General features: G+C 34.1%; 1 protein-coding gene across 3 annotated transcripts in view; it reads right to left on the minus strand.

Moving 5' to 3' along the window:
• Positions 1-750: 750 nt before the first annotated feature.
• KYNU (kynureninase) overlaps positions 751-26,923 on the minus strand; it is a 115,548-nt gene continuing 89,375 nt past the window's right edge. For 2 of the 3 annotated variants that reach the window (XM_058715406.1, XM_058715407.1), the window contains 4 exons: positions 15,855-15,907; positions 13,864-13,949; positions 7,548-7,778; positions 751-5,440 (listed from right to left, as the gene is read on the minus strand). In XM_058715406.1, coding sequence (XP_058571389.1) covers positions 5,303-5,440; positions 7,548-7,778; positions 13,864-13,949; positions 15,855-15,907 — 508 coding nt within the window. In that variant the 3' untranslated portion in view covers positions 751-5,302. Of the gene's footprint in view, positions 5,441-7,547; positions 7,779-12,804; positions 12,998-13,863; positions 13,950-15,854; positions 15,908-26,923 lie in introns of those variants that run through there. The other variant, XM_058715408.1, reaches the window with a different exon arrangement.

Here is a 26,923-nt window from a genome sequence, read left to right on the forward strand (position 1 = left end):
CATCAGGCTTGCTGCGGTCAGCACGGAACCCGTTTCAGATTCTCTGTCCTCCTTTCTCTCTGCCCCTCCCATGCTCATGCTCTCTGTCTCAAAAAATAATACACATTTAAAACACAGGAATTTGAATTACTATTCCTGGTGAGATGTAGGCTAAGATATTTTAAAAAAAGCTTCAAAGTACTTAAAATGCTTTAATAATGTTGTTCATAATTTGTTATTATTAATTCTAAGACTATGTACATATACATATGATAATTATAGTATATATTACATATGATAACACTAGTAATTAATATTATAGAACCAAAATTTTCTACATTAAGAGATAAAAATATAAATTTAAGTTAAATAAAAAATATTTTTCTTATATTGAATGTAAAATATGAATATGAAATAAAGATATAGTTTCTCTTAAAGCTATGTAACTCTGTCAATTGAAAATCCTGGAAACTATGATTAACTAGACTATAATGAGCACTCTAACTGTTAAGATTATGGCTACTAAATACCATTTCCTCCAAAGGAACTGGATATTCTTAGAGAAATAAGTGATGTCAAGGTTGAGGTAGGATATATACAAGGTGAGCCTGCATCTTTGCACACCAAAAGCAATAAAAATATCAAAAAAAAAATCAAAAAAGGTAATATCAAAAGAACTCAGGAGTCATATTGATTAGTCAAAAATTGGAAAACAAGAGCATTAATAAGAAAATTATTGCAATAAATCAAAACACATCATAAATGTTTAAATTAATTTGTTCATAATAATCCTCTTTATTATTTTGCCCTTTGAAAATACATCTTGGTACACCTGGGTGACCCAGTGGGTTAAGCGTCCAACTTCAGCTCAGGTCATAATCTTGCGGTTCATGAGTTCTAGCCCCCATGTCAGGCTCTGTGCTGACAGCTCAGAGCCTGGAGCCTGAATCAGATTCTGTGTCTCCCTCTGTCTGTGCCCTTACTCCACTAGTGTTCTCTCTCTGTCTCTCAAAAATGAATTAAAATGTTAAAAAAAAAAAATAAGAAAATACATCTTGCTGAGATTAAAATACAATGCTACTAGAGGGCAGGAAACAAATTTGACATTTTGAAAACACGGAATACAGATGCTAATGACCCACATAAGCATCAAACCCATCAGTTTAATTACAGGATGCCTTAATCCAGTGATTTCCAATGTTGTGCTTTATAATATGATGCTTTCAGGGTGTTTGCAGGTTTCCTTCTTTAGATGATGCAAAAACCCATTTACTTCAAAATCAATGCTCTAGCAATTTCAATTTAGGGAACAAACGCATAGCACAATTTGAATATAAACTCACATAATTTTGAACTCAACAGTAAGTAGAAAGTTACTGAGAAGAAAATAACTGTAGAAAAAGTTTACTTGTTTAATTTGAAATTTAGTTATTGACCTCACACCCAGCCTTTTCCACAGTCAGTTTTGTATAACAAGTATAATTTAGTGCTACACAAACAGCTCTATGTAGTACAATAACTCCCAAGGGCATCACTGTAAAAGAATTGTATTTATATAAATGTGCATGAGTTATTAAGAAGCACAATTCACTTTCTATGGAGAAAACAGAAAGTGCATAATATTTTTCCTTTTTGGTCATAAAACATTTCATGACAGTTTAGAGCATATCGTGGGGGATTAAATTATTGAAAACACAAATAAAAATCAATGGCAAAAAAAAGCCTTTTAAAATGAGATGGCATGAAAGTAAGAAAATTTAAAAACCTCAAAATAAAATAAAGGCAGAAACCTAGAAAGTAAAAGTATGTGTTGCATCCTAAAAGTGTCTGCCACATCCTAGAGTGATTGCGCTTCAGTGCTGATAACTAAATGGGACATTGAACAAGTTTAGAACCGACCACATAAATAAACTGATGGAAGAGCCCTCTAAAATGCTGGCAACCAAACAACATGTAAAAGGTCAGCAAGAAAAATTAGTATCTTCAGAGAGTTTGTAACTATAAATCGGCCCTCAAGAGGATTAATACATCCAATTTCATACTATCCATGTGATCTGAAAAACCTGAAAACAAAAATTTTAAGTGTTTTGGTGTCAGAAATGACCCTGAGAAATTGGCAGAACCAAAAATGAATATCTTTGGAAAGACTTTTAACACAGTTCTCAAAGAATTCCAAAGGAGTCAATATAAATGAGTAGTTTAAAGTTAACAAGCACAATATACACAAGGAAACAAGTATTATTTGTGAAAAACAACAGAAACAGAACTGAAATTTATCAGACATTGAATATAGGACTATAAAAGGCTTATGGTTATTAGCACTAGATGAAGGCAATGCTTTGTTAAATTGGGTTTCCTAGAAATAAAGAGCAATGTTTGAATATGTTTTTTTTTTTTTGAAAGAATGCTCATCAGAAAAAACTATGAAAGAGGGAATATTGGGAGGGAAAGGGCTGAGCAAGGGTAAAAGTCAGGTAATACTCTAGTCTTGTCTCAATCCATAGATTAAGGATGGTTTCTGAAGCATAAACAGCAGTGTGTGTGTATCTCCTCATTCTGTTTCTCCTTCTACTTGTGTTGAAGTAGAACATTCATTCTGTTCTACTGAATAACATTCTTTCTGTTATTTTAGTAATCACCCTGGCTATGTAAGTCTGCATACGTAACAAAGGCAATCAATCAACAGCTACTATCGGCAAGGATTGAGAGAAGAGATCTCCTATTTCCTATTGGTTGCAATGGAAACTGGTACAACTAGTTTGGAAAAGAGTTTGCTACTTCTTAGTGAAGTTGAACATGTGTGGGTCCTTTGACCTGACGTTTTCACAGTTATTATGTCCTGGGCAAACTTTTGAATCTGTGTACCAAGAATGTTAGTAGCGGCATTGTTGCAATATTAAAGATATTGGGAAGAATTCCAATGTTCACTAGTAGTAGAATAAATTAATAACCCCAAATATATACGAGAACACTGAGCAGCAATGAAAATGGATAAATCTCAAAAACCTGACACTGAGCAAAGGAGGCAGAATATAAACAACACAATTAAATTTACATGAAGTTCACACACAGGCAAAATCAGCTAATATATATTTTATGGTGCATACATAGGTGTAATACTTCAGTGGAAGTAAGGAAATGGTTAACACAAAATATGATTTGATGGTTATGTCTGGATTTGGGGAGAAATGGGAATGCAGGCAGGGAGAAAGGGAATTTCTAATGCTTTCTTTCTTAACCCGCATGACATAGTGCTGAGTATGCTTTAAATGGTTTGTATGTATAACTTGATGCAATTTTAATGTGATTAGCCTGATATTTTAGAATTTAAAGTTATAAGCACTACCATATACCTCCCCTTACTTGACCATCTAATTAATACCCTTGAGATTTTTCTTACAGTATCATCTGTTTTTCTTTCATAAAACTTACAGTTTGTAATCATATGTTTACTTGGGTGTTTATATATTTACTACCCATTTCTCCCACTAAGCTACATGCTCCCTGAGAGCTGAAACCATGTCTGTTTTGCTTACATCTGTGAGCTTCAAAACGATTTCTCCTACATGAAGTTGTATATAGTCGAATTTTAGGGTTTTGAGAACTTTTCCATCCACAAAGATGAGTTTTGCCAAAAGTTGGAGGCGGCAGCTTTGCTAAAGCAGTTATGCAACCATTCAAATAAGTAAGATAATGTATAACTAGATTAGCACAATACATGGTACGTGGTGATTATTCAATAAATATCAATAGTTGCTGGCATTGGTGTCAGTCCTGCATCTTTTTATTTAACTCTAGCGGTTGTGTAAGTTATTTCCATTCAAATTTGTTCATCAGGGACAATGATTACATTGCAGTCACTCTTTCTTGCTGCCCATGTATATAAATGTAGACTGTTTTGCCAATTCATGAGTAGTGGTTGCAGTATCAACAACTGAAAACCAGGGAAGTCCAACAGGGCTGAGTGTAACTGTAGTTTTCCTAGAGGAAAGAAAGGGCCATAGATTTTGGTTAGAGGTTGAGAGATGAAGCTCTCATTTGTTAATTCTAATTCTCAATTGCCAATATCTTGGGGTGATTTATTTCACGGTTTCAGAGAAAGAGTAACATTTTCTATGGGGGGGTGGAGGGTTGACCTGGGTGGCTTAGTCCATTAAGTGTCCTGACTCTTGATTTTGGCTCAGGTCATGATCTCCTTGTTTGGGAGATCGATCCCCACATCAGGAGCTGAGCTGACAGTGTGGAGCCTGCTTGGGATTCTCTCCCTTGCTCTCTCTCTCTGCCCCTCCTCCACTCACACTCTCTATCTCTTTCTCTCAAAATAAATAAACTCTTTAAAAAATAGCCTTCTATTAAGAGAGGTTCCCATTAAAACAAACAAACAAACAAACAAACAAACAAACAAAAAAAGCAATAGTGATAACATTAAAAAAAGGGACAACCTTGAAAAATGAATTAGGATCCAAGAGTCGGTGGGCAAACAGGTTCAATGAGTTTCAACCAGAATTTGATGTGATGAGATAAAATGAATAATAACTAGCAGAGCACTAATGATTAATGAAACTTTTGCTTTTGGTACATATACCATTAAAAAATATCATATCTAAGATGCTATCTATTCATTGTGAGAAGCGTGCTAATGTCAAGGATGGTAACATGAAAGAATGGTCAGTAGCAATGCAAGAATCATTGAAAATTGAAAAAATTCTTCTTTCACAGATGTTGAAATATGATAAAAGTTTGTATATTAGAATCAATAAAATAAGACATAAACACATATAAATACTGGTATCTGATATTAAACATATTTCTTAGTGTGGACTGCGGTCAAAATATTTGAAAGCTACTACCTTAGAAAATGTATTTTCTGTTCTTTAGATTAGAGTTGGATGGAATACTGCAAAATCATACATATATCAGACTGCGAAATTACAGTGACTATAAGAACCTCTTTGGTAAATTAAAACTAAAGCGACATTTCTAAAATTGACACAAAAAATTGCACATATATTATGAAGTTGTCAGTCAAATTATAAATTAAATCAACATAAAACATTCACTGACCATGAAATGTGACAGCTAGCTAAGACTGTATACATAATACTTGGACCAATGAAAACTTTGATCCACCACGCATGGAGAAATTGAACAGACATGTGGATACCTCAGAACCCCAGACATTTAGAGAAAATATATCAGATCTTTCTGTAAACTAAATGATTCATTGCCAGTTATGTGCAATTGGTTTTGAAAAAATTTCCAATTATTAAAATAAGAACAACAATAATAAAATATAGTAGCTCTTAGTACTACTTAAATTGTTCTAGAGAACACTGGTATTTTTTGTTTCTGCAGAGTCAAGTGCAGAAGCAAGTAGATTGATAAACTTATAAACATCATGAAAAGAGTTGTAGAGAGGAACTGGAGCCACTCGGATGCCATCTGGATCCCGCTTGTCACACTGTGGTGGAGAAAATAAAGCCACAGGAATGTTAGCACTTTTCACATAATGAAAATCTACATTCAAGATAAAACTGCATAAAGCAATCATGCCGATTTCCCTAAAACTTAATATATAAGCCTTTTGTTAATTTTAGTAAAATACAATGTTTCTGTGTTATTTGAACTCTCCTCTTAATAATAGTTAAAATATGAGTGAAAATCATGAGGATCCACCAAAGTGCATTCCTTCAGCATTCATCCTCTTGAAGCATCCAGTAAGTCATGTATGCAATTTATCTGTGGGGAGACTCTAAGAGCCTGGAACCCTTGAGCACATTTAAATGAATGAGAACTTTAGGGGCACCTGGGTGGCACAGTCGGCTAAGTGTCCTATTCTTGATCTTGGCCTGGGTCATGATCTCACGGTTTGTGAGTTCCAGCCCCACATTGGGCTCTGTGCAGGCTCCTAGGATTCTGTTTCTCCTCTCTGCCCTTTCCCCTTGTGCTCTCACTCTCTCTCAAAATAAATAAAAAACTTAAAAAATAAAAAAAATAAATAAAAGAATAAATGAGAACCTTAAAAATAAAAGTCAATAAACAAACAAATAAAATGGGGTGCTAGGCAGCTCAGTCGGTTGAGCATCTGACTCTTGATTTTGGCTCAGGTCACGATCCTAGGGTTTTGGGATTGAGCCCTTCATTGTGCTCCCTGCTGAGCATGGACCCTGCTTAACATTCAATTCCCACCGCCCCCCTCTCTCTCCCTCTGCCTCCCTCCCCCACTTGTGCTCTCTCTCACTTTTTCTTTAAAATCAAAAATACATAAATAAAAATGAAAAAAAGAAATGAATGATAACCTCTTTGACACCTAGAGAGTTTTAGTCAATTATTTTTGCATAATCCTCTAATCCCTAATCTCACAGGTAAAGAATTAGCTGTATCCCTGAAATGTCATGAAATGGACACAGATAATTTGGTCTAGCCTGAAGATCACTATTGTTAATCTTTAAGAAACCCTCACTATGGGTTAGACAATACAATAAATTGTTTATTTGTGCTGGACTATTTAATTCCCATAACAAATTTTGGAGACAAGTAATTTGCACCCAAAATCCAGATGAGAAAACTCAAGCCAATAGATGTGAGCAAACTTTCCAGGAACACACAGCTTACAAATGGTAGAAATTGACTTGGAACACTAACATATGGATTTGTGCCTCTGGAATCTGAGATAACCTCTCCTCAAGAGTTTGTGGACCAGGACACCTGGGTTTCTCAGTCAGTTGAGTGTCTGACTCTTGATTTCAGCTCAGGTCATGATCCCAGGGTCATGGTATCAAACCCTGCATCAGGCTAGGCTCCATGTTGAGCATGGAGCTTGCTTAAGATTCTCTCTCTCCCTCTGCCCCAACTCATGCTCTTTTTTTAAAAGAGAGAGAGAGAGAGAGAGAGAGAGAGAGAGAGAGAGAAAGAGGACGACATGAGTGGAGCAATTCCTAAATTACATGGCTACTGGAAATAGATACACGACCACCATTTTTCCTGAAATCACCCTATTAACATTTATTTTCTTCAAGAGAATAGAATGACCACTTAGGTCCAAGCGCTTAAAAAAAAAATTATTTCATACAATGTTAACATCCCTGAGATGTGTTTACAGCTCTCTTCTGACTAAAATGACAGGTTTGAAAATGACTTGGCTCAATCAAACAACTAAATAAGACTGATTTTTTTCCTCCTCTTCTACCATATTATGTTCTGTAATTCTAGTTATTCAACCAACATATATTATTTGGGCTTTCACTACTGAAAACTAGGGAAAACATGTCCTAATTGATTATGATGAAACCATTTTTTTTTCCTGCTCAAACTGTAATAAAAAGAATGAATAAATTATGGAAGGCTAGTTCCTCATCCAAAATTTGTGGTTTCTTCCCTTTTATCCCTTTTATCAGAAATGACAGATCTCTATGCCCTTCAATTAACACAGTGACACATGCTTAGCTGACACATAATCTATCCTATCAAACTGACTCATGAAATAACATGCAACAGTGAATTAACCAAAGAACCCCAACGTGCCACCCAGAGAGAAAACCTGGTAGCAAAGCAAGAGATATACTTACAACCACTCCTCGTTTTTCTAGTTCTTGGAATACATATTTTATTGGAATAGAAAAGGTTAGTGTTAGCTGGCAGCCACGGTCCTCTATGCAGGATGGAGTAATTATGTTCACAAATGGTCTCTTGGTATCTGCTTTATCTTTGTTACAGTAATGCTTGATCATGTATTCCAGATAACCAGTTAGCAAAACAGATTTTCTCCTCAATGCTTTCATAGTCGCTTGCTTAAAGATCTACAGAATGAGAAACAATCAGATTAATAGTGTCTTGTTTATCTGCAAAGAAGCAAAAATTAACTGAAAAAAGGAAATGCGCACTTTTGACCTTTCCAAAAACATCCCGTTTTAGACTATCCTTTGTAAAAACATATCCTCTTTTAAATGCTTGGTCGTTAAAAGCCAAATGGAAAGGTTTCCGTGACAGAAAAACTGTATAAATGTCATTTAAACAATACTTGCTAAAGAAGAAGGAAAAGTAAGGTACTATAGTGTTCCTATACAGTTACTTTACATTAGCTCAGTATAATTAGTACAAGTAAAACATACCTTAATAAATGCATTTAAAGATCATGAAAGTCAAACCTTTTCCCCAAAGCCATTTTACACAATCATAATCAAGAAGACTTTTTTTTTGATTCTGATACAAAGTATTTTGGTCCACACCAAAGTATAATAAGAGTTAAACACCCGTGTATATATGGAAGGAAGTGTTATCAACATTATTTATAATTGTTTTTACTAATTCCTAAATCTCCCCAGCATAACAGTAAGCAAACAAACAGTTAAATAATAAAGCTAAGTTTTGTCAGTCAGGGAAACAAACCATGAAACCATAGTTATTCAATGAACATATATATTTGGGCTTTCACCACTAAAAACTAGTGAAAACATGTCCCAATTGATTATGATCAATTTTTTTTCTGTTAGATAATACATATGTTAGTATTGAGGCAGTTAGGTTTGCTTCTCTCTCTCTGTGTCTTTCTGTCTCTCTTTTCCTCCCTCTCTCTTCCTTTTTATCTTTCCTTCTTTCATCATTTTTCCCCCTGCTAAACTCTAGCACTGGTGTGAAAATACTGCCATTTGCTGCCTGAAGTTTCTTATATTAAGATGAGTGACAAGTGCACACAATAACTGGTATTGGAACATTAGAGGTCAGAACAGACATGCTTTTCTAGCTTATCTCTTAAGGTCAAGTAGAGTTTAAAAATATATCCTACATATAAGAACTGAATGAACTGCAAACAGAGCGTGATGCACTGGCATGTCACTTAATATCCCTTTTCTGTATCATGTTATGCCACAGAGCTAAGATAGGGTCACTCAGTGACATCTAGACTTTATGAAGCTTGTGAAAATAGTTATTTTGGTATATACATGTGGCATGTGTGAGCAGGCATTCTAATAGAACTCAAACCATTTGGGCAAATGACCTATATTGCATGAAAGGTATGGATTTGGCTGAAGGAGACCAAGGGAGTTGTACTGATGGTAACAGTACCCAAGGAAAAGAAGAGAAACAGGATAGAATGGTATCTGTCTCTCTGCAGCCAGATGTTGCAGACTATGGAAGAGAGTTTGCTACAAGTAGGGTTTGATGTCTGTTTCAGAAGACATTCTTCAGAAGACAGAAGCCTGTTTGGATCAAGAGGGCCTGGGTCTAGAACCAAATCTCGTAAAGGGCAGGAGCAGGGACAGGCAAGGCACCACCCACATGTGGTTTGGTTGCCAGGATAGGAATAAAAGAATAGGAGAGGAATTTTTCCAATCTTCTCTTTGGACATTAATAGTAATTCAAGGTAAATTTCATTTATAAATAATTCTGAAAAACTTTCTGCTTCTACTATAAGCCCCATAAGAGACAGGTAAGAGCAATGTGCGAAGTACTACCTTTAATGATATTTCATTTGTGTTTATAGGTTAGTAAGACTTGGGGGAATATTATTTAACTTTATTGTTGTTTTTTTTTAAGGAGATTTTGTTCTTGCAGATTTCTCTGATAACTAGAAACTAAAGTTAAATTTTTTTATGACGGTCTCAATTTTGACATACTGTTACTCTTTGATAATGAAATAACTTTAAAATATGAAACCATTTCCCATCATTAAACCACAGTAAGGGCAGCTGCATGGTGAGGCACTCTTAAAATCCTGTCAGAGGGTGTAAAGGTCTCTTTTGAGGCGTCACATAAAAATATTAAGAGGGGATAATAGGAGTTAACTGGAGAATAGAATAAATATCTTCTTTTCTTTTTAGCTTCTCATTATTTCTATGCTTTCAGTATTGAGAAAGGACGATTTTTTTAAATAAAAAAATGAAAACTGTAGGTTAAAAATATTCAGCTTATAACAATTCTTGGCAGAGTTTCAACTACTCAGGTTATTTTTCTTACTGAGCAAAAAGAATACAAAGCTAGATAAGTTAGATAAGTTTAAACAGGAAAAAGAAGTATAGCATGACATTTTCAATTGTTGCATTTTTTTCTCTTCAGTTCTTAAAATTGGCTGCCTAATAACTTTCTGAGGAAACACATAGTACATTTCTCCTTATTTGATTTGTATTTAAAATTTTTTTAATGTTTATTCATTTTTTGAGAGGGAGAGAGAGAGGGAGAGAGAGAGAACCTGTATGCACATGAGGGAGGGAGGGGTGGAGAGATAGGGAGACACAGAATCTGAAACAGGCTCCAGGCTCTGAGCTATCAGCACAGAGCCCAACGTGGGGCTCAAACTCATGAAATGTGAGATCATGACCTGAGCCAAAGTTGAACGCTTAAGTGATTGAGCCACCCACGCACCCTACTTGACATGTATTTTAATTGAACACTCTAATTTTGTATTTTGGAGCTATTTACTTCATTATAAATTCATATACTGAAATGTTCTAAAAATTGTCTACTTATCATTGCATGCAAGTATGACCCTACAAAATAAAATAGATGTATTTTTAATTTCAAGCTAGCAATTGAAAAGATTGAGGAGACTTCTGAAATACTCTGGTCTAAACATCTTCATCTTAAAAATGAGACAAATGAACTCAAGAGTATATATATAGTAAAGAGAAAGTTGTCACCTGTCTAAGGTCATACTTGGTGCCTCAGTGAGGCATAGAGTATATGCCTCCTTGTTCCTACCTTAATTTCTATTGATCCACATATTTTTATATGTAAAATTTGTACCATATTTTACCATATAAATTTGTACCATATAAATATACAATACAAATGATTAAGAGCCACTAATATAAACAAAGGACTGTTTGAAATTGATTACAAGGTGCTATTTTTCATGTTATCAATCAACTGGAGGCACATGTCATTGTAAACAAAACCATATTAATACTTGTAAAAAATCACTGTATTGCAAAACTGAGATCATATCCATCCATGTACACTGATTCTTAAGTTTAGAATCTCTCCTCCAATTGGTATTTGACTATGCGGAATATTTTTTGAAAGAGAAGTAGCTACAACAAAGACAGGCACTATGATTCATGCATATTTCTCTCATTGATTCAAACTTTTTCAATCACCTATCTCTTTCAATGCAATAACTTAAGCACAGTAGCAATATGATTGCCACAACGATGCTTACCCACTTGGCATCGAGGGAGTAGAACATTTTAACAGTTAGGTAAAGAATAAGAAGAATGACATGCATTGTTTTGTAATTTCAGAATTTTGCAATTTATGATGGGGAGGAAGAATTTCAACACTTTCTTCAACACAACTTTTGCTTACCTAATGATAATTTTGGTTAGAATGTAGGCTTAGCAGTGAATAGCTTAAGTACAGTATTTCTTTCTTTTTTCTTTTTTAGTTTTTATTTATTTATTTTGAGCAACAGAGAGAGCATGAGCAGGGGAAGGGCAGAGAGAGAGAGAGGGAGAGAAAAAATCCCAAGCAGGCTCCAAGCTGACAGTGCAGAGCCTGGCACTGGGCTCCATCCCACCAACCTGAGATCATGACCTGAGCTGAAATCAAGAGTCAGACGCTTTAGCCAACTGAGCCACCAAGCACCATTTACTTAAGATATTTCTAAGAGGCTCCAGAAAAATACTTAAGCGGTAAGAGAAGTACATATCCACTCTTGTGGCCTTTGGGATCCTTTTGTTATTTGTTTAGATGTTAAAGAAAAAAAAAAAAATCAATCAATCTTCAGATTCCAGCTGAAAATAAAAACCTTGTCTAGGTGACTACAATACAGCGTAATACGGTGATAAATACTTCCAAGCTTTTTATCATTCAAGCCTAGCCTAGGGGACTAGTGGCAGGAAAATTGAGAATGTGACTTCTTTTTCATGGCAGAAGGGGTAAGTACCTGACACCACCCACTGTGAAAACATACCAAAGTTAGAGTGTCTAAAAGAAAATTTCCAGATCTGGCTGAGAACTCATTTGCAAAGGTAAGGAAAATCAGAGGACAAAACGTCAAGTACCAGTTCTTCCTAAGGTACACTTCGGTGCTTTTCCTATGGTAACTCACCTTCTCCCTGAGACAAACTTGCAAAGTGAGAAAAACTGTGTATCATTTTAAAACGTTTAACAGAAGTTTTCTCTGAATAGATATTATAAAAATAATTCAAATACCATTATCTGACTTGCTAAGCAGATTCTATCCCTCCTCACCCCTCAAAAATTTTTAAAAACTTTTTTTCCCACTGGCTGAAAAATCTTGTTACTGGGTCTATTTTCAGTTAAAAAAAAAAAAAAAAATCTGCCAAAAAGTGAAAACAACACAAGCTCCATCTAGTGGCCACATTGAGTAGATGGTCTTTAAATTGAGATGAAGTGAAATGAGATGATTACCACTATCAATGGTGAAGTTCTATTAAAAAAAAAGTACTTTATATTGCCATCCAGTGGCCAAAGTGAGAAACTGCTATATGTGTTCGCAGAATCCTAAAATTTAGGTTTAGAGATTTTGGAAGTCTTTATCTAGTCATTCATCCTGGAACACTCCACAATAGAATTTCATAAAATATCAAAAACCAGATGATTTTAAAAGACTTTAAATTAAAAAAGTCAAATTCTTTTTTGAATACCTATATATTTAAAATCTCTGTTAGAAAAAAAAACACATTTAGCTAAAATATATTTTACTTTAATGTATGTATATAAGTATATTTACTTAATATGTGTATTGATGTTATCATTAATTATATAAGGATACAATTATTTACAATATATATTTCCTTAAATAAATTTAGTCTCATTCTCTTTTTATTTAATTTTTAAAAATGTTTTATTTATTTTTTAGAGAGAGAGACAGAGACAGAGCATAAGCAGGGGAGAGGCAGAGAGAGGGAGACACAGAATCCCTAGCAGGCTCCAGGCACTGAGCTGTCAGCCAGAGGCCGACATGGGGTTCAAAAGAACCAGCTGTGAGATCAGATGAGCCGAAGTCAGATGCTTAATCAACTGAACCACAGAGATGTCCCAAGTTAGTCTCATTCTGAAATTAATTAATATCAAATAATTAAGCTATATTGATATGGATATGAATATAATATAGATATAAAAGGACAAGGTAGGTATCTATATATCTATATAAATAGATGGAAAGGTAGATATAAATATTGGAAACCAAATTGATTCTTTGGATATTATTATTTAGGGTGAAACTAATGTTATTTTAACTAAAAACATTCATTTACTAAAAAATATATATTGAGCCAGTAACAGTAGAGAGATTATACAAGAATATGATGGAATAGACACTCCAGTAAAAAAAAAGAAATCCATTTACCTTATGAGACAACCTTTCTTATTCTTTGGTTTACTCTGATTATTTGTATTTTTTTCCTTAAAGTATGTCTTCCTACAGTTCTATCATATGGCACTTGGTGAGTTCTTTGACTCACAGAACCAGAAGAAACAGAGTCTCCAGTAATCACAACAATATCTGGCACATAATACTTTCCTAATAACTAAATGTTGAATGAGTGAAATAATCAAGAACTAAATATTGCATGCTTATTTTGTCACAGAGACACCAAGAGAAGATTAAGCAACTTATTTAAGGTCACACAAATTCTAAGAGGAACTAAAAATATGTATCCCCAAATCAGTTCCAATTAACATTTATTAAGTGCCAACAACATTTATTATGTGCCAAGCACAGTGCTGGGGCTGGACACATAGATAAGAGATGTCAATTAGCACAGAGTCACTGTCCTAAAGGAGAATACCAGCTTTTGACCATTGTTTATACATAATGAACATTAATCTTGCTCTTTAGCAGAGAAGGTCCTACAACATGTCACAGTCAGGTAAAGAAAAAGGTAAAGATATGAGAAGGGTAAAGCATAGTTCACTTACCTCTAAACTAGCGTGTAAGGAACAGACCAACAAAATGGGAGGATTTGAAATTCGAAATCCACTAACCCCAGGGATTAATTGCAGTTCTGAAAAATTAACATCATGTCATTTTTATAGAATGTACCTTGAAAAGTGTCCTTCATGGATTTTTTATGACACTGTAGTAGAAGAATAAGATTTAAAAACTTTTATTTCTAAGATTTCTGAGCTATTTAAGAGAATCTCTGTGGACCTAGAATACTGGCATATTTCCCCTTCACTTGCAATGTCTCTCTCCCCTGCCCCACTTTCTTAGCAGCCTACCAAATACTAGAGCCCTTAGAGATAAAAAAATGACCTCTTAAAGAAGATTTTCTATACCTCATTCTCTGTCCTTCCATACTCCCAAGCCAGCATTCCTTAACCTGCCCCATGCTTTGCTTTTCTACTATGAAACCATACCAGTGAGAGAAAAAAAAATCAAAATTTTAATAGTTTGTAATTGTAATGTCATCCAAAGGCAGGAATATAAATTAAATGACCTATGAAGGTGACTTCTAGCACTAGTATTATTAGGTCAAGTGGCTTCTCCTAGGGAAAAAATAATAACAATAAAAAGGCTTTTAAAAAAATGATCTGCCTAAGTATGATACATTTAAAAGGTAATTTAATAGCAGGTATTATCCTAATTAGAATCAATTAGATTGAATAGTAGCAAGTTAAGTCCAATAGCGTTAAGACTGCTCGCTGGAGATCAAATTAAAGCTAAAACTGACTAAAAGAGCATCAGAACATTCTAGGTCTTTAGAGATGCATCTAATCCAGGGCTCAACAAGCTATTTACTGAGGACCAAATGTGGCCCTTGACTTGTTTTTTTAAATAAAGTTTCATTGGAACATATAGCCACATTCATTCATTTATGTATGTCTATGACTGCTTTAGCACTACAATGGCAGAACTGAACATTTGCCACAGAGACAGTACAGCCCCCAAAACTTAAAATGTCTCCTCTCTGGCCCTTCACAGAGAAACTTTCCCCACTCTTGATCTAGTCCAATTCTCCCATTTACAGATAAGAAAAGCCAACACAAAGAGCGTAGGCAACAGGCATAACAGAGCTGACTATTCCAGCAGCCAAGATAAAATGCAGGTTTCTTGATTTGACTGGAAGAGCCCATCTTGATCTTTTGCATCTTGGTTTTTGCAAATATGAATATATTTAAAATAGTAACTCAGGTTAGTAGTAGTCTGAAGGATCAAGTTGAACTGAAGACTCTCAAAACACTTATGAAGCTTTCTGTATCCCACATGATTGAAGATGGGAGTCACTCAGGAAAAAGAAGCAGGGCAGTTTGGGAGAACCCTGCACGTGTTGAAATTTCATTTCTACCTGCTGGGGTTCAACTGCCATTGTTTCGTGTGTGGCAAAAGCCACAGAAGGAAGAAAAATTGGAAAAAGAGAGACATAAAGTGAACATTTATTAAATAGCACTGCTATGTGCTGCTTGGTTTATAGCTTTGAACTTGTCTTACCCTCAAACCAACCCCTGAATTGGATATTATTATTCACATTAGATATGCAAGAAGGAAAATAAAACAAAAAACAAAAAAATCCCAAGAAGTTATAATTTGTGCAGCATCACAAAATTATTAAGCAGCAAAGTAGAATTGACATCCAAGTCTCTCTGGGCCTGACTACAAGCCAAAAATTCTTTCCTGTCCTCACTTCCTGATGTTCTGGGTACTCAATATTGATGAGATATGAATCCTATACATTACAACTCATTTCCACTTACTTCCCTACAGAGGAATAGACTCGAAATGATGCTAAAATCTACAAACACTTAGTCTTACACTCTGGAAATGTCATTTCTTATTTTAAGAATTCTCAGTGGCATTTTCAAAGTGCACTCTCCATGAGGCATGTATATTACATGCCATACAAAGACAGATGAAAATTGAAATAAAGGTAAAATAAAATGACTTGTGAAGTGAAACTGAATACACTTACTGTTATCCATCTTAAATCTGGTGCTGAGTTCATGGCCAAACCATCCCACTAACCTAAAACATAAATAACAACATTAGATATTTTGGTCTACAAAAATAACTGCAATTAATATAGGAATCTGGGCCCTACATATGAATGTCATTTGTGTTGTGATTCATCAAATATACAGGCATATATATGTTATATGATATCATAAGGCAATTAATATTTATAACCTTATCAAGAAAAGGATAAAATCAATTTATCATATAACTGTATAATTTTTGTAAAGTTAAACCATCTGAAAATCTATATTTAATGATATTTTATTGCTTAAAATAAAATGAACAAAAAATGTTGAGTTTTTAAATTTTTTTTAGATTTTGAAACAAAAGTAAAAGCTCAAAAAGAAAAAACAATTAATACAATAAAATATTTTTCACAACAAGCTTCCTAAAGAAAAATGGTGTAAAAATAACCGATATAATTGTTGAAAATTTTTGAATAATTTCCTAAGGAAATTGACTGCTTTTTTTTTAGTGAGATAAAGAAATTAGAAAAATCATATACATGCATTTGTGTGTGCATAGTAGAGGAAAAGAATTATAAAATAATTTAAAGAAAAATATACAATTTGGGAAATATAAATTCAATATTTCTGATACTCTGTTCTACCTAAATACATTTTTAGTTTTTTTTTTAAGTTTATTTATTTTGAGACAGAGAGAGAAAAAGAGCAAGCTGCAACCACATGCAAGTGAGCAGGGGAGGGGTAGAGAGCGAGGGAGGGAGATAATCCCAAGCAGGCTCCTCACGGTCAATGTAGAGCCAGATGTAGAGATCAGTCTCATTAATGGTGAGATCATGACCTGAGCCTAGATTGAGTCAGACACTTAACTGACTGAACCACCCAGGTGCCCCAATAAATATTTAGTTTTAATGCTGCCAAAATAAAAAATTCCATGGCATTTTGTTAGAACTGGGCAAAATATTTTTAAGTTTACAGAAAATATGTGAGTGAATATAGTAAATTTTGAAATATAAGACTACAATGGTTAATTGTTCCTACCAAGGAACAAATAAATAAGTCATGATGAATGAAGAAATGTTGTAAGTGAGGTGCAAAATAAACTAGATTCAGTTACAGCAAGCATAGAGGAAGCAGAGAGGAGAATAGGTGAAATAGAAGATAAAATTATGGAAAATGATGAAGCTGAGAAAGAGAGATAAGAAAATACTGGACCACAAGGGGACAATTACAGAACTAAGTGATTCAGTTAAATGTAATAATATCTGTATCATAGGAGTTCCAGAAGAATAAGAGAGAGAGAAAAGAGCAGAAGGTTTCCTTGAATAAATTATAGCTGAGAACATTCCTAATCTGGAGAAGGAAGCAGACATCCAGATCCAGGAGGCACAGAGAACTGCCTTCATATTCAGTAAGAATAGGTCTTCACCATGGCATAGAATAGTGAAACTGACAAAATACAAAGATTAAGAGAGAATTCTGAAAGCAGCTAGGGACAAACAAGCCTTAACCTACAAGGATAGATGCATAAGGGTAGTAGCAGACCTGTCTACTGAAACTTGGTAGGCCAGAAGGGAGTGGCAAGAAATAATCAATGTGCTGAATATGAAAGATATACAACCAAGATTCCTTTAACCAGCAAGGGTGTCATTCAGAATAGTAAAAGATACAAGTTTTCCCAGACAAATGAAAACTGAAGGCGTTCATGGGCACTAAACCAGCCCTACAAGAGATCCTAAGGGGGACTCTGTGAGTAGAATGCTGCAAGGACTACAAAGGACCAGAGACATCACCACAAGCATGAAACCTAGAGATAACACAATGACACTAAATCCATATCTTTCAATAATAACTCTGAATGTAAATGGACTAATTGCTCCAATCAAAAGACATTCAGTATCAGAATGGGTAAAAAAAAACAAGATCCATCTACATGCTGTTTATAAGAGACTCATTTTAGACCTGAGGACACCTTCAGATTGAAAGTGAGGGGATGGAGAACCATCTATCATGCTACTGGAAATCAAAAGAAAGCTGGAGTAGCCATACTTATATCAGACAAACTAGATTTTAAACTAAAGTCTATAACAAGAGATGAAGAAGGGCATTATATCATAATTACAGGGTCTATCCATCAAGAAAAGCTAACAATTATAAGTGTTTAGGCCCCCCAACTTGAAACACCCAAATATATAAATCAAGTAATCACAAACATAAGCAAATCTTATTGATAAGAATACAGTAATTTCAAAAAGATGTTAGAATGGGAGAGAGCCAAAGCATAAGAGACTCTTAAAAACTGAGAACAAACTGAGGGTTGATGGGGGGTGGGAGGGAGGGGAGGGTGGGTGATGGGTATTGAGGAGGGCACCTTTTGGGATGAGCACTGGGTGTTGTATGGAAACCAATTTGACAATAAATTTCATATATTGAAAAAAAAAGAATACAGTAATTCCAGGGATTTTAATACTTCACTTACAACAATGGACAGATCATCTAGGCAGAAAATCAATGAAGAAACAATGGCCCTGAATGATACACTGGACCAGAAACACTTGACAGATATATTCAGAACTTTTCATTCAAAAGCAGCAGAACACCCATTCTTCTCAAGTGCACATGGAACATCCTCCAAGATAGATCACATATTGAGTCAAAAAAAGCCCTCAATAAATATAAAAGAATTGAGATCATACCGTGCATATTTTCAGATCACAACACTATGAAACTTGAAATCAACTACAAAAAAATTTGGAAAGCCTCCAAATGCATGGAGGTTAAAGAACATACTACTAAAGAATGAATGGGTCAACCAGGAAATTAAAGAAGAAATTGAAGAATATATGGAAGTGGGGCACCTGGGTGGCTCAGTCGGTTAAGCGTCCGACTTCGGCTCAGGTCATGATCTCATGGTCCGTGAGTTCGAGCCCCGCGTCGGGCTCTGTGCTGACAGCTCAGAGCCTGGAGCCTGTTTCAGATTCTGTGTCTCCCTCTCTCTGACCCTCCCCCGTTCATGCTCTGTCTCTCTCTGTCTCAAAAATAAATAAACGTTAAAAAAAATTAAAAAAAAAAAAAGAAAAAGAAAAAGAAAAAAAAAAGAATATATGGAAGCAACTGAAAATGAAAACATGACAGTCCAAACCCTTTGGGATGCAGCAAAGGCAGTCCGAATAGGAAAATACATTGTAATCCAGGCCCATCTCAAGAAACAAGAAAAATCCCAAAAACAAAACCTAACCACACACCTAAAGGAACTAGAAGCAGAACAGCAAAGAAAGCCCAAAGTCAGCAGAAGAAGAGATGTAATAAAGATTAGAGCAGAAATAAATAATATAGAATCTAAAAAAATAGGACAGATCAATGAATCTAAGAGCTGTTTTTTTTGAAAAATAAACAAAATTGATAAACGCCTAGCCAGATTTCTCAAAAAGAAAAGAGAGAGAACCCAAATAGATAAAATCATCAATGAAAGAGGAGAGATCACAACCAACACCATAGAAATACAAAAAAATTTAAAAATACTATGAAAAATTATATGCCAACAAACTGGACAATCTGGAAGAAATAGACAAATTCCTAGACACCCACACACTACCAAATCTCAAACGGAAAGACATAGAAATTTTGAACAGACCCATAACCAGTGAAGAAATTGAATCAATTATCAAAAATTTCCCAACAAATAAGAGTCCTGAACCAGATGGCTTCCCAGGGGAATTCTACCAGACATTTAAAGTAGAGTTAATACCTATCCTTCTCAAGCGGTTTCAAAAAATAGAAATGGAAGGACAGCTTCCAGACTCATTCTATGAAGCCAGCATTACTTTGATTCCCAAACCAGACAGAGATCCCACTAAAAAGGAGAATTATAGGCCAATATCCCCGATGAACATGGATGCAAAAATTCTAAACAAGATACTAGCATAAGGCATTCCACTGTATATTAAAAGAATTATTCACCATGATCAAGTGGGATTCATTCCTGGGCTGCAGGGCTGGTCAATATTTGCGAATCAATCAGTGTAATGCATCATATTACTAGAAGAAAGGATAATGGGATAAGGATAAGAGCCATATGATCCTGTTAATAGATGCAAAAAAAGCATTGGGCAAAATACAGCATCCCTTCTTAATTAAACCCTCAAGAAAGTCAGGACAGAAGGAACATGCTTAAACATCATAAGAGCCATATATGAAAAGCCCACAACTAATATCATCCTCAATGGGGAAAAACTGAGAGCTTGCCCCCTGAGATCAGGAACACGACAGGGATGTCCACTCTCACCACTGTTGTTTAACATAGTGCTGGAAGTCCTAGCCTCAGCAATCAGACAACAAATGAAATAAAAGCATCCAAATTGGCAAAAAAGTCAAACTTTACTTTTCGCAGATGACGTGATGCTCTAAATGGAAAACCTGAAAGAGTCCACCAAAAAGCTCCTAGAACTGATACATGAATTCAGCAAAGTTGCTGGATAAAAAAAATCAATGTACGGAAATCGTTTGTAGTTCTATACACCAATAATGAAGCAACAGAAAGAGAAATCAAGAAATTGATCCCATTTACAATTGCACCAAGAACCATAAAATACCTAGGAATAAACCTAACCGAAGATGTAAAAGATCTGTATGCTGAAAACTATAGAAAACTCATGAAAGAAATTGAAGAAGGCACAAAGAAATAGAAAAACATTCCATGTTCATGGATTGGAAGAACTAACATTGTAAAAATGTCAATACTACCCAAAGCAATCTGCACATTCAATGCAATCCCAATCAAAATTGCACCGGCATTCTTCTCAGAACTAGAACAAACAATCCTAAAATTTGAATGGAACCACAAAAGACCCAATGTTTATAGCAGCACTTTCAACAATAGCCAAATTATAGAAAGAGCCCAAATGTCCATCAACTGATGAATAGGTAAAGAAGATGTGGTTTATATATACAATGGAATGTTACCTGGCAATGAGAAAAAAATGAAGTCTGGCCATTTGCAACAATGTGGATGGAACTGGAGGGCATTATGCTAAGTGAAATAAGTCAGTCAAAGACAGATGTCATATGTTGTCACTCATATGTGGAATTTGAGAAATTTAACAGAAGACCATGGGGGAAGGAAGAGGAAAGAATAAGTTCAAACAGAGAGGAAGGCAAACCATCAAAGACTCTTAAATAAGAGAAAAAACTAAGGGTTGATTGGCGGCAGGGAGAGAGGAGAAAATGGGTGATGGGCATTGAGTAGGGCACTTGTTGGCATGAGCACTGGGTGTCGTATGTAAGCAATGAATCATGGGAATCTACTCCCTAAGCCAAGAGCACACTGTATATACTGTATGTTAGCTAACTTAATAATAAATTATATTTAAAAATAAATAAATAAGTAAATAAATATAAAATAAAAGAAGTGATAATTGTCACATTTCAAAAAAATGCAAGGATGAATAAAAGATATCCACATTTTTATAGTTTTCAAAAGAAAAATTTCTTTTTGACTTTAAAAACAAAAGAAAATATAGAAGGAAATATCAATACGTTTATAAACACTTAAAATTCTATACTGAAATGACAAAATTAAAAGGCAAACCAATGATGTGGAGAAGGCTGCTACTTGCCATGTATGAGTTTTCATCAAGTTTTTTGTTTTTGTTTTTGTTTTTTTGGCAGAAAAGGGCAATGCGCCCAAAGTTACCCAACCATAGAGCATGAACAGGGCATTGTAAAAGCAGAAATGCAAATGTACCACAAATTCAGGGGGAAAAACCCTTAATCTCTGTACTAATTTTTAAAATGTTAAATAACATTAAGATGAGACCATAGGAGGGATGCTTGGGTGGTTCAGTTGGTTAAGCATCTGACTTAGGCTCAGGTCATGATATCCCTGTTCATGAGTTCAAGCCCTACATCGGGCTCTGTGCTGACTGACAACTTGGAGCCTAGAGCCTGAAGCCTGCTTCAGATTCTGTCTCCCTTTCTCTCTGCCCCCTCCCCTGCTCATGCTCATGCTCTCTCTCTGTCTCTGTCCCTCTCTCTCAAAAGTAAATAAACATTGATAATTTTTTTTTAATTCTACATATATTCTACAAACTCCATATACCAAACTGGCAAGTCAGTCAAAAAGTATGAATCCTATTTTCACCAAGGATTCAAAGAAAAAGAAATTAGTAGTTTGTCTAATCATGAGAATAGTAAGTAATAAAACCTTTATAGAGTACAGTTTGAGAATATATGTGACAAATATGTAGAATTTCCTGTCCCAGGGCTTTTGTTCTTTCCAATCCATTAAAAGTACTATTTGGATCATACTACTTGAAGTATGCTAAAATTTATGCGCTCGTACAATGAGTACAATACTATTTACAGGGTCAAAATACCTATCTCAGAATAGAGAGTTAATAACATGAATTATTCTACTTTCATACAATGGAATACTATTGAATCCATTATAAAAATCTTATTTAAAAGAATATGTATGCAAAAAGAATAAAGTGATCACAATATTTAGAATATTACTCCAATTTTAGAATAATCATATATTAAAAACAACAACAATAAAAAATATAACGTATGCATTCATTTGTAATTCTGGTCAAAATTTTAAATTTTTAAATTTCTGATTTATTTGTACCTCTGTTTTCCAGAATTTTCTAAAGAGCATGTATTGTTATTGCATCAGAGAAAAACTATAATTATAATTTTAATCCATATTCATTAGTTCAAAATTTTTTAATTTTAAAAATTATGTATATACATAATTTTGTATACACATACATATATTTTTCTATGTATATATAACATATACTTATGTAGAATTAGTCAACAAAGATTAATTATGTAAGATAACTAATGCTTTTATCCTACCACTTAAAAATATCATATGGCTTCCCTTTACTTGAAGGGAAAAATTCACAGTCTATTAGCCCAAGCATAACTTTCAAACCTTATATATAATATTTCTTTTCTCATTTCAAATAATTCATTCTCAAAACTATCAAACACCTCTCCCCACCTCACCCGAACACCACAGGTTTTCTTCCTGAAATGCTTACAAGGGTAGAAGCTGTGTAGGAGCAATGAAAGAAAAGAATCAGGGCAGAGCAGTGAAAGCCGAAGTGATATAGTACCTGAGGAAACTCCAGTAAAAACCTATTTTCTGAAGTGGAGGCAAGGTTTTCTTATTTTAATTTCAAAAGCTACACCCTTCGTAAAACCATAGGTAAAGTAGAGGGGTGAGCAGGATTATTTTCAGAATAGCTGCTATACTAAAAAAGAAAAGAAGAGAAAGCATTTATATATAAAGAAACAAGAGGAGCTCTTATACTTGGAAGTAGTCAGAGAAGAAGATACCTGAAAGGCTACCCTGTCGCCTGACCTAACCTCTGGTTTAGTCATCTCCCCAGATTGCTGACCCAGGAAAATTCAACTCATTCACTGATGAGCAGTGTGAAAAGGAACTGGATATTGCACTGTCACAAAGATTTTACATGAAAAGTGTAAAAAGAGAAAAATCTACCCACAGATATAAAACATGCACCAGGAAAAGGTTGCCAGAAAGCTGATGAAAATGTAAAGCAAGTGAGTAAATTAATAAAACAATAGAAACTGAATGAGGAAATTTTCCATATGATGGAAAACTACCAAGTAGAAATGCAGGAATAGGATTGATATAGCTTGACAATAGGAGGGATAGCTTGCAGAAATCAAGAAAAATTCAAAAAAAAAAAATAAATAAAACATGTAAAAGAAATTTTGAAAAAAAAAGGAAAGAATGCAAGGAAGTTAGGAAACTAAGGAAAAGACAGCAAGCGTCAGAGGAAAGCTGTGAGAGAAAATGAACAAAACAAAAAAGAAAATAAGAAAAATTTGAAATAGTCAAGAAAGAAAGTAATAAATGTAATTAGCAAATGATCTCTATCATAACCAAAGTAAATTTCTGAAGACAAAAAGCAATAAAAAAAAGAAAAAAAATTTTAAAAAGTTATAATTCAAGACAACTATATTAAATTAAAAAATGCATTGAATCAACCATACTGAAAAAATGCAACATTGAATTGGGGAGAATTATTCAAGATTCGTCAATTTTATTTAAACTTTATTAGTTACTTAATTTTGGGGGTGAAGAAAAATACTGAGATTTCAGGCAAAAGTGGTAAGACAGAATAAAGGAAAAAATATTAGATTTGTTTCAAATTCATCAAATGCCACACTTCAATGAAGAAAATAACGTAGAAATATGTATATAATATCCTCCAAATAGAAAGAAAATGTAATGCATGAATATTATGTGTGGATAAGCCAAACTGTATAAAGATTACTGACGTTGATTAAGCAAGAGAGCTTAATGAGCTGATATTTTCCCCGTGAATCAACTGACGTTGATTAAGCAAGAGAGCTTAATGAGCTGATATTTTCCCCGTGAATTCTTCATGAAAATCTACCTGACGGTGAATTTAGTCAGCCAAGAGATGCCTGAGGGCATTATGACAAAAAGATATGTGGTGTTATTGAGTGTATTTAATTATAGGACTAAGATTAAACAAATGTGGGGATGAAGGTGACAGAACATAATGAAAGAGAATGCTATATGACAATGTGAAAATGGACAAATGGCAAATTGAGGGAAAATAAAGTAATTTCACTGATCATCCATATTTAAACTTGATAAATGAAGTAATAGAAGTATAATTAGATCTAAGAACACACATTCAACACCAAGAAAGTCAAAATTGACTAAGTCGTGGGGTGATGAGTGTTTAGGCAGAAGGAAAAGGACATCTGCTAAATCTTTCATTGTTCATGGAAGAGAACTAATAGAAGAAAACAAGAAAGATTAGAATTTTAAATTAAAATCTGAAATATCAGAAGTATTAGCTGAAAAATAATGAACCAAAAAGGAAAACATATATCATGTTGAAAGACTAAAAAGATCTAGAAACAGGGGTGCTTGGATGGCTCAGTTGGTTAAGCATCTGACTCTTGATTTCAGCTTAGGTCAATTTCATGGTTTATGAGTTCATGCCCAGCATGGGGCTCTGTGCTAACAGCATGGTGCCTGCTTGGGATTCTCTCTCTCCCTCTCTCTTCACCCCTCTTCACCCCCGCTCTCTCTCTCTTTAAATAAATAAACATTAAAAAAATCTAGAAACAGAAAATATGACATTAAGTGGCATTGAATTAAGACTAGACATAGCCATCAAGGCAATGAAAGTCAATGGGTTTGATTTAAGTACTGAAAGACAACGTTATCAGATTGTATCATACAAAGATTGTACCATAAATCAAAGAGAATCAATTAAAATGAGTGAGTCAGAAAAAAATAGACTAAAAGGACGAGCACAGGTATAAATAGAAAATGCACAAATGAAGCAAGGGTGGATGCAATCTTTATATTAGACAAGATGAAATTCAGACCAAAAGAGTTAAATGTTTTGTTTTGAAAAAGGACATTTTATAATGCTTATGAATTAAAATATTCACAATAAAGACAAAACAGTTACGAATTTCTAGACATCACACAACAGGACAGCAACATTACAGAAATAGAAATATCTTGTGGTTTCAGTAATGTTTTATTGACCTCTTTGAGTCTATGACAGACCAAGTAAACAAAATATCAATGAAGAGGTAAATCTTATCAATAAATGTTTAATGCTTTGCTCTGAAATAAAGATTATAGCTTTCTAAGAAGTGCTTATAAAATATTGACTAAAATTAACTACAAAAAATGTAATATTTCCAAAGGGGTTATATTGCTGACTATATCTTCTGGTTACAATCCAATAAAAATAGCAATTAATAAGAAATTCAAAAAAACCAGAAGACTCAATTACTTGGGAAATTAAAATAAAATTTATCTCAAGTTATTTTTATGATCAAATTGAAATGGTAGAATTTCTTTAAAAAATAATGAAAACACTATAGATCAATATCTTTTGGATATTGATAGAATAATGCATAGAGAAAAATTCATAGCTTCAAATTCAGATCAATAGAAACATTTTTTAAATGAAGCACATAAGTCAATAATAATACTAAAAAAATCATAGAGAACAAGAAAATAAACTGAAATAAAGCTGTAATGTAAAATTAATAAAGATAAAATATGGAATTAATGGTTAGAAAACATGAGTTACAATGATACATAAATAAAAAATCAATTGTGGTGAGGGTGTGAGACATCAATGAACTGAGTAAACACAAGACAAGTGTAGCTATAAAAACATTATGGGAAGGAATAATCACAAAGTGGGAAAAGTAAGTGCATCATAAGAGACAGATTGCTGAAATTAGTTTTAAAACCTATATTAAAATGGATAATTTTCCAAGACAATTTATTTATCCAAAGTAATTCCAGAAAAGAAAAAATATCTAAATCTACAGATTTTAATAGAAGAAATAAAGAAACCTCTCAAACACCTAAAATTCCTAAGAGAAAGTGATCTCATGAGGAAATTCTGCCACACTACTCAGAGTAGATAATTCTAAGATTATTTAAACTATTCAAAAGCATAAAAACCAAAATTAATACCAGGAAAGAAAGAAGAAAGAAAGAAAGAAAGAAAGAAAGAAAGAAAGAAAGAAAGAAAGAAAGAAAGAAAGAAAGAAAAGAAGAAGAAGAAGAAGAAGAAGAAGAAGAAGAAGAAGAAGAAGAAGAAGAAGGGAAGGAAGGAAGGAAGGAAGGAAGGAAGGAAGGAAGGAAGGAAGGAAGGAAGGAAGGAAGGAAGGGAGTATGAAAGAGATTTCCACTTTTGGGGGGGAACAAATATAACATTAATATCAAACCAGATTAGAACTGCACACATAAAAGCGGAAGCCAATCTGACTTAAGAATATTTAATACTAAAATCATAGAGATTCAAATAGCACATTAAAATAATAGTGTGTTATGAACAGTAGAGTTTATTTAAGGAATGCAAAAATGGCTGCATATTAGCAAATTTAATAATATGCAATTTATTATAGTAATAAAGCTAAAAAGACAATCATTGGACCATCTCTATAGACCCTGTAGAGATATTTGCAACCTTCTGCAACTATAGTTAATTGAAAGCAAATCTAAAGA

The sequence above is a fragment of the Neofelis nebulosa genome, chromosome 2 (genome assembly GCF_028018385.1).
Source record: "Neofelis nebulosa isolate mNeoNeb1 chromosome 2, mNeoNeb1.pri, whole genome shotgun sequence".
In the NCBI taxonomy this organism is placed as follows: Eukaryota; Metazoa; Chordata; class Mammalia; order Carnivora; family Felidae; genus Neofelis; species Neofelis nebulosa.